Source organism: Homalodisca vitripennis, chromosome 5, assembly GCF_021130785.1.
Source record: "Homalodisca vitripennis isolate AUS2020 chromosome 5, UT_GWSS_2.1, whole genome shotgun sequence".
Taxonomy (NCBI): domain Eukaryota; kingdom Metazoa; phylum Arthropoda; class Insecta; order Hemiptera; family Cicadellidae; genus Homalodisca; species Homalodisca vitripennis.
In genome coordinates this window covers 17,729,787-17,739,107 of record NC_060211.1, presented here as the reverse complement: position 1 = coordinate 17,739,107, position 9,321 = coordinate 17,729,787, and the positions used below count along the sequence as shown (strand labels likewise).

General features: G+C 33.9%; 1 protein-coding gene across 1 annotated transcript; it reads right to left on the bottom strand.

Annotated features, from left to right (window-relative positions):
• Window positions 1-6,958: 6,958 nt before the first annotated feature.
• On the bottom strand, window positions 6,959-8,559 carry LOC124363370. The gene is made up of 2 exons (XM_046818619.1): window positions 8,463-8,559; window positions 6,959-7,098 (listed from the first exon to the last, which is right to left on the bottom strand). The coding sequence occupies exons 1-2, from the start codon at window positions 8,557-8,559 to the stop codon at window positions 6,959-6,961; spliced, it is 237 nt and encodes a 78-aa protein (XP_046674575.1).
• Window positions 8,560-9,321: the final 762 nt, after the last annotated feature.

Below are 9,321 nucleotides of genomic sequence, written 5' to 3'. Positions count from 1 at the left end.
AGTAACGGTTAATCGCAAATCTACCCACAAACCAAAGACTTCTCATCTACCAATTCTGTTCATGAACTTAGTTGCAGTTTATATTATGAGAATTTAATAATAAAATACCAAATCAACAAAAAGTAACTCATTTTCACCTACAACGTAGTGCAGTGTACAAAATGTGAAACTGTCATAACTGGAATGTTGCATCTATTTTTAAAGAGAAACAGAAAAGTCGGTGACAAAGATGCTCAAGACGGACACTCAGCATCGCTTCGGCATCGGTGACACCTAGACTACAAAAGAGGTCCGTCTGGTTTACCCAGCAGTCATGCAGTGTAAGCTAGATGAAGAGTTGTTCTCATTGTCTCATAACACGCGTAACTATATTTCCTTATACTATGTACATAAAAAATATACACACAATATATCATTTGTTATTTCAAAGAAGGTAGTAAAAGGCCTCAGGCCATGCCACCAGTTTGAAATCTAATTGTTAACATAAAAGAATTATATGAAAGTATTCGTATTTGCACTGGTAGCAAATAATTTGTAACGATAAGAATAGAAAATATGTAATTTGTGTTTAGCGCTTTAAGTGGATGGGTTTATTTACTTTGTATCGTAAAACATTGGCATGTACAATCTACTTGACACAGAGAAATCTCTTCTTTTTATTCATACAAACATTACACTGTTACCCATTCATAAAATTCGTTTCTTTTCGATTGAATACTGCTCAGATGCTCGTTTATAGTACCATATGACAATATTAAACATGGCAAAATAAACATTTGGGAATAATATTTCTAGAGGTAAAATTTATGACGGACAATTTTACAGAAGATTTACATTTATAAATATAAATCTCTATATTAATGTTTAAAAATTCTAAAATTAATATTTCAAACAGCTTTACAGAGTAGCGTCATAAAAATATTCAACACTTTGTTTGTTTATTCCGAGAGTTACAATTATTGATAGACTACACTGCTGGGTTTATAGTCCAGTATAAAGTAAAGAAAAGACAATCAACTAATGGAGGATTGCCAGACTTTCGTCCTCTTGCTTTTCAGCTTTCGTAAATCTTGTTCATCGTTTTTACTTTTATAAAACTTTACATATAATACTTACTTGTAAATTCTTTGCAGATTAAAACCCTCACTGTGGAACGAGAAATGTAACTACGAGTACATCCGTAATAGTAGTAAAGTGCATTTAAAGGGTCAAAGTGATAAAAGATGTTTAAACATTGAGTAAAGGAAGATACGTTGAGAGTAATGGAAAAAAGTCATGGGTTTGCTTATTAGTTTAGTGTAACGGTTATGTAGAGGAAAATAACCATATGCATTTAAAAACTGAACATCATTAATGGATACTGCCTTTTCATCGCCACAGGTTTTTTTACACATTGACGTTTCTAAAAACTAAGAAATAATTATTAAAACAAATAAAGTCATTTATCATTCAGTGGAATTTTTTTAATTAATAAGAAAAATACTAGATGGTTTTGGATACACGTTGATGTCTTCTAGCATATTATACATAATTTTAAGTTTAATTTATCAGACACATTGAGCTTTGTAATATAAAATTTTATAAAAATCGTATTTCAAAAACTTGTTAAAAAAATAATAATTCAATTTTATGTTATCAAAGGTAACTGTATGTCAAAAGAACATCTAACGTATTACTTTAGTGGGGTAGTGTGCTTAATGATATGTTGTGTTGAAATATTACGAGTAAGTTTACCAAATCAGCTCTCTTTAATCCATAGCAGTATTGGTATTGTGTTGTACTCATATCAACATAATTTTTCAAATCTGTTGATAAGGCAAGTTTATGTGTTTGCTTAATGGTACTTGTATGTGTTTATAAATTTGTTTCAAATTTATTCTGTCCTCCCTTGGACAAAAGGATTCCGGCATTGCTTTCACCATGCCTGTTTTGATATTTTACAGTATTTTGTATCATCCACGATAGTTATAGTAACACTTTCTCATTCCAAAATCAGTGTCGAGTGGGAAAAATGGCTCATGAATAGTTTGGATTCAGAATGGCTGCTATTGGGGCTTCTGAGAAAAGTTTGAACGAAGTCACAAAATATCACTTTGATTCAAGTGTACGAGAGATCTGTTTGAACTTTTATGTAAAAACCAATATTCTTTCAAGAAGAAGGTACACTTAGAAGAAAAACACACAATGTATGGACCCACTCAACTAACCGGAAGTTGCCTTCAAATTTCGTGATGTTATTTGGTATTGAATCTATTTGACTGTAGTTGAACTGAGGCATATATTCGAAATCCCGCAGCTAAGATAATACATGTTTTTGTGTTTTTTTTACATTCACGTGATTTGATAAGTGCTTTTAAAGTTTGGGCAACTTAGGAAAATAGCTATTATAAGTGTTTTAAGGTTCTTTTAGGGAGGAAAACATACAAAATATTTGGAATAACATGATTTTGAGATGCACCGAGATTGTTAGGGATGGAAATTCCGTCAAAATACCGTTTTCAATTTGTGGTAAAATGTCAAAGAATAGTGTTGTGGGAAACAATGCTTTCCGTATCAATCACTAACGTTATTTTATTCACTTTTCCATTCCTTACCATTCATTTTGCCATGTGTGGACTTGGTGGCTCCATGAAAAGAAATAGTTATATAAAATTTTATATTAAAATTATCCTATAATAGTAATAATAGTTTCGTTTATATAAATCTAAGTAGTTTGATAAAGACGTATAGGCTAAGAATAAATATATAAACAAACCAAAAGCCATAAACTACCAAAATGTCTTTGTACAGCTAAGGCTAATCTACCTTTGATATTCCCGACAACCCGAGATTTCAATATAAATGAAAGAGGTACCCTAATGTCTTAAAGGAGGTATGAGTTTGTAAAGAGGAGTTTTTCCTGTTACGAGTGTTCTGATATATTTCTTCGAATAAGTTTATTCCTACGGTATATAAAGTATGATTAGTTGAACAACAGAGAAAAACATTATTTCCTCTCAAAGATTGTAAAAAAGTAAATAGCATAGTATTGGATAATACTTAATTAGATATGCTGCATTTCATCATTTCCTCCTCCCCAGATTGTCCTGGATAAATGTTAAATATTTGAACAATTTGATCAATTAACATAAATATTACTGTAAGCTTATTTATTATTTGTTAATCTATGCGACTTACAAATTAATCAATTATATTGAATTCGTTGTACATAGTGAAATGAGTATTAATGTACATTTATATCAACCTTTTTAAATACAATTTCGTAGCAATATTCATCTTAAAAGTTGGAGTCCATAAAATGCAATGACTTAGGGGCTTATACTCTACAAAAGAGTGATAAATGACATTAAAAGCATGCTTTATGATGTCATAACAGTGTTAGTAAATATTTTTTCTGAATTTTAAACTGATCTCAGTTATATTGATCTACTATTTAAGTTTTTATTGAGGATATTTGTCAATGCTGTTTAAACTAGTATAACTGTTCTTAACAATTAAAAAAAAGTATGTGAAAAAGCGTATACGAGTAACGTATTTGAATTTTAAATCCAAAGTCTGTTCAGACGTACTTAATAAGCATTGTTGATAGTGTAAACCTGTAAAAAAGTTGTTATATTCATAAAAGTTTATTATTAACAATTATATAAATTCAGTTCACTTTCATTTATAAACAAACCAAATTCTATGAAGATATACTATTTGATGTTCAGAGAAAGAGTATATCATAAAATTACTATATAAAATAATGCATGTCCAGTAGTTGTAAACAAGATCTAAAACTCAACATACTCTTATAGCATTTAAGTAAATTTGACAATTATGTTAATTTAGGCGATGAGAAACTACGTAAGCACACGATATAGTTCTTATTTAAAGAATACAGGAACTTGAACTGGTAATAATGATAAATAGTTTAATCATAATGCAATACAATAATGCAAATATGAATCGTCAAGCACACTAGTATTAGTGAAGGTAGCAATGGCTACGTATCTAGGCGTGTTATATACATATAAATGTATATATATATAAATATATATATATATATATATATATATATATATATATATATATATATATACATATACATTTTTGCAGATTGTAAATTTTTTTTACCTGGATATACATCAAACCTTGTCAGACACATAAATATAAACGGTAGAGAACTAGATAAATAGACATGCATGTGGTTAGCTGATGCAGAATAAACTTTGTGCACATGTTGGATGGTTAGTTTTTAATGTTTTAAGCTAAAAATATACGATTCAAGAGAGAAATATATCGTTTTATATATTTACCCTTTTAATAAACTCCATTTGTATAAATAACCATCAAAGTATGGAGCTGATAATCGAGTTTTAACTTTTTATTACCTAGTAAGTTTCTACTTTAATGGTTAGACATAGTCGAATTGAACATAAATTAATCGTGGAATATTTCTCTTACATATTATAAACCAGACAGTCTAGGAAAGACGTCTACTCATACACTACAAATTGGCTCTAGAGCCCTTCACTGTCCGGGTTTATTACGTGTTCGAGAAATATGTAACGTCACGCTTCTTCATCTGAGACCATCTACTTTATTCCATGTTCATTTCCTGCTGTTGCATTCAATTATGAGAACTGAGAAGTACCGTAACTTATAATATCTGAAACAGTATTTGTAATTGTTATTTTGTTTGGATTCACTATATAATCACATGAAAGTTAGGGTTCACTTAAATTGTTTTGTTACATTACTTAGTGCTCTTGTCTTCCGGTTAAGTCCTTGACTATGGACTCTGATTAACCACCTTTACTCGTAATGCATTATGATTAATCTAGTCATACAGTGGTTTTAACTACTGACAAAGAAGGCCAGCACTCTGCTACTGTAGACACTCTTGCTATAAACCACCTCTTTGATGTTGAAATACTGTTTCAGATGCACAGAAGCCGAAACTGTATTAAAGTCACATTTTGCTAACTTCAAAATGTAACCGACCACATACACACAGGTCCTGATCACATAACAGAAGTGCGTGTGGCAGTAAAATGTAGTCATTTTACTGAAATCATAAATATAGAGCTGTAAGATTTTTAATACAGATTTTCTCGTTTAAGATGCAACCTAGTTCATCGTTGTAGATCATATAAGACGAAAACCTTCATTAAAAACATAATCTCATACATTGTCTCGATATAAATTTAGCTTAGAGAGTTTATAAAATGTTTTGATAAAGATTCTACAATAGCATATCAATAGCTCAGTGAATTATGTATTGCTATTTCAGTGTCGTCTTTGATACTTGGTTCTTTGTTTTCTTATAACTTATTACCAGTTTGACGTTGTGTATGAAGAAAATATACACATTTACATAAAGAATTTCACATATTATTTGTTCCGTGTAGTAAATCTACCCGTGTAGTATTTGATCTACTCATATGTTGAAATCTCTCTGTAAAATATAATGATCAGGAAGTGGTACAAATATCCAATAATATTGTATTATAATCGACACATATCAATGCAAGCCTGGCCGTATAGGCAGTAACCGCACCCCACTTTCCACCTCACCATGCGGCGTTGCCACATTGTCATATCAGCTGATTCTCAGTATGACGCGACGCGACGATATCTCGCTTCGTTCCGGTTGTTTACATCGGTTGTTTTCTTCGACGTTCGATTATTCTACAAGTTTTTATTCTATTAGGCCCAGCGCACACACAGCGACTGTTCTGCAACTAGAGTCGGCAACCAGTTGCGTCTGCAACTAGTTTGCAACTGAAACAAAACTTCTGTCCGCACACGTCAACGGGTCAGTTGTGAATCCAGTTGCGTCTAATGTGTAATTAGTGGAGTATTTTTTAGGCCTATTACGCTGTGTTTTTTGGCATTTCCTTGACCATTTGTGCTTACATGTCATCAGACTCAGACGAAGAGGATGTCGTTAACTACTACCTTTATCGAAGGCGGCGAAGGACACAAAGAGAGCATTGGGTCCAACCCTTATTTTAAGAAATAATGTGAACTCTAGGCTATTTATAGCAGCTAGAGAGTTGTCTCAGTCGGATAGGAAAGTTTAAATCTTTTTTACCGAATGACAAAAGATTCGTTTTTGGAACTAACAAAGACTGGTTGGCCCTTCTTCCTTGGAGAAGATGGACACACACATGAGGGAATGTATTCCAGCACAGGAAAGATTAATGATCACTCTGAGGTAAGTTTAATAAGTCAACTTTATTGTTATTTTAAAATTACATAAGAATAAAAAATATCCATAATAAGAAAAAATACATAAAGAAATTACCATTGAGTACTTATATTTACATGATTGAGTTATTAAGACCTTGAGAAAAAGCGTTATAAAAATCTGCAGTTTGAATATTTACACCAGACATGTGGAGTCAAGTCTATTTGTGACACTCTTGAGTCGGACATCGTCGGTGAGGGTGAGGATGGTGAGGCCTGATGAGGACCGTGGCTGCTGCTGATGGTATCCCGAGAGACTTATATCATCAATCACTCTCAACACCTGTCGCTTGAAAAGTTTTATTTGCGAATCACTTTAATTCTTCTAATTCAGGAATCAAGCTGAGCAGGAACATCTTGATCCCCTGCTGTCGATCAATATTCTGATTGGTATCGGCCTCAAGTTTTGATAGTAGCTTTGCCTTTTTTACCCTAAAGTACTCCGCTACCGTTTGGTCTGCTAATGGTCGCAGCACTTTTGGATTTTCTCTTTTGAGAAGTAGGCCTATTACTTGATGTTGAACTTGTGGATTGTATTTCCATGGCCTGTTGGGGAAATTGAAGGAGACATTTCTGGGGAAAAGTGGTCTACGTCTGTAGGATCGATTTCCAATTGAATGGGGTCATCAATTTGGGTTTCAGAACCTTCATTTTCAGGAACTGTAGACTGGGTATTGCTGGGTGGTGGGGACAAATTTCCCGGAGAAAGGGGGAGTAACTGTTTTTATATGAATGGCAGACAAAACTGCATGGCATTTTCCAAGTAGTACGCCTTTTTCTTCCCCCCAGAACCACTAGGGAAAGGTTTCATTCTTCTCATAAAGACGGTTCGTAGATTTCTCCACTTCTCTTTGCAATCTTGCACTGAAAACAAAAACAGAGAAAATCTTATCAAAAAATAAAAATCTTTTCTTTAGTTAAAACCTATTAAAATTTCATAATTTAAATAGGTTTCACCTAACCTATGGTTTTTTCTGTTGCAGGTATTTGGGAACTACTGGTGAAACATTTGTGGCAGTGTCCTTATATTTTGCAAGAGGTGAGAGTACAGTTAGAAAAATTATCAAGGAAACCTCAGAAGCTATCTGGAACATACTGGAGGGATATTTACATACCTGTTCCTACTCAAGATATGTTGAAACACATTGCTGATCGTTTTTGAGCTGCTATGGAACCTTCCACATTGCATTGGAGCACTGGACGGTAAGCACATAAGAATTGAAAAGTTTCCCACATACTGATCTGAAAACTTCAATTACAAGAACTTCTCTACTCAACTGTACGTTTGGCATGTTGTGATGCCGATGGGCTCTTTACAATTATTGAGCCAGGTTATGCTGGGCGTAACAGTGATGGAGGCATTTTTCAAAGTAAGCTCAATGAAATTCTGGATGACGCATGATAAATATCCCCTTTCCATCACCATTGCGGTATGATGAAAAAAACATACCGTTCCCATACTACTTCGTAGGAGACGAAGCTTTCCCACTGACTCGGAACCTTATGAGGCCTTTTTCAGGTAAAACACTGGACAATGTTAAACGGATATTTAAACTACAGATTGAGCCGAGGAAGGAAAACCATTGAATGTGTGTTTGGAATGGCAGCAGAAAAGTTTTGCAGTCTTAAACGGGCCAATACGATGTCGTGATTCTTCAACAGTAAATAGCATAGTGAGAATCAGCTTGCATCCTACATAACTTTGTTCGAAAGCAGGAAGGAGGTGAGTACAAGCCTCAAGACATATCTCAACCTGACAATCTACCTCAACGTCCGACCGGTATTGAAACAAGAGACTTGGTGGTAAACGATGGATCATCAGCAATTGCTCTGAGGAATTATCTGGCCAATCATTTCCTTTCTGCAAGTTTACCGTGGCAGTGGAAAGCAGCAGTGTAACTACCATGACTTAAGCTAAAAATTACAAAACACTATACAATAGATTTGTGATGGATACAAACAAATTAACGAAAAATGTGGTTATTTATAAAACTGATGGTATGATTATCACTTTAGTAATATTATTAGGTTACTAATTTAATTTATGAAGATTACTGTAAGATTGAACGTAAAACATTCATCCGTTCAAAAATTATTGTGCCTGTGTAAAATTGAACGTAAAACATTCATCCCTTCAAAAATTATTGTGCCTAACACCGATTTGTACTCAAATTGAATCTAATAAGTAACAATTTCGCTGAAAAATATAAATAAAAACATTTTCTTACCTGTCATATTTACTTCAGCGGCCACTTCTTTCCATGCTTTCTCCGATACATCTTTCCGTGCATAGTCTGGGAGTTTTGTAATTGTAAAGTGCTTCATGCTTCTCCACTGCTCCAACTAGCTTAATGTTTAGTTCTTGGTCACCCATAGTGAAAATTAACAATATGCGGCCGTCAAAAACACCAACAAAACACCCCGTGATCACGTGTGACTGAAGTCTGCAACGCAACTGCAACTGCGGGCCCACGGTTGCAAGCGACTGGTTTCAGACTGGTTTGAGATCGTCAAAAACCGGTCGCGCCGTGTGCGTCTCCCCACTCCAATACATTGCCGAGGTTACCAAAAGTTGCACGCCAAACTGGTCAGCAACTGTAGTTGCAAAGCAGTTGCTCTGTGTGCGCTGGGCCTTATTCTTTTCTCTCACGTTCTGCTTCACAGTGTGAACACGTGTTAAACTAAATAATGAAATAAAGTATCCAGCAAGATAGATAAGAAGTAAAGATGAGCAGTCACGATCACTCGATTGTTTAATTCAATCGATTATCCCATCTCTAGATAATCTTACGTTTCAGCTGGCAACACGGCGCCACAACCCAGGCTAGCATTGATATGTCTTGTATTATAGTCAAAGCAATTTTGTAACTTCAGTAGAACATTGTGAATCACTTTCTCAGAGTCAAGCATAAGTTTGGGAGGAGGAGCTTTTCTTACTTTGGCCCAAAGTTGTACAATGACCTCCCTCAGAACCTTAAACTGACTTCTGTTACTGTTTTTAAAAGTAAATTAAGAAAAATGATTGTACAGTAATTTATTTGTCTTGTTTGGGTGTTTTCTTTAGTCTATAGGTTTTTATTTTTATTT

What these genes read in the sequence shown, in the direction of transcription:
- LOC124363370 (XM_046818619.1), bottom strand. Translation starts at nt 8,559, where the DNA reads ATGAAGCACTTTACAATTACAAAACTCCCAGACTATGCACGGAAAGAT. An exon ending in CGCTGAAGTAAATATGACAG is followed by an intron (nt 7,099 to 8,462) that starts GTAAGAAAATGT and finishes TTTTGTTTTCAG; the next exon opens with TGCAAGATTGCAAAGAGAAG.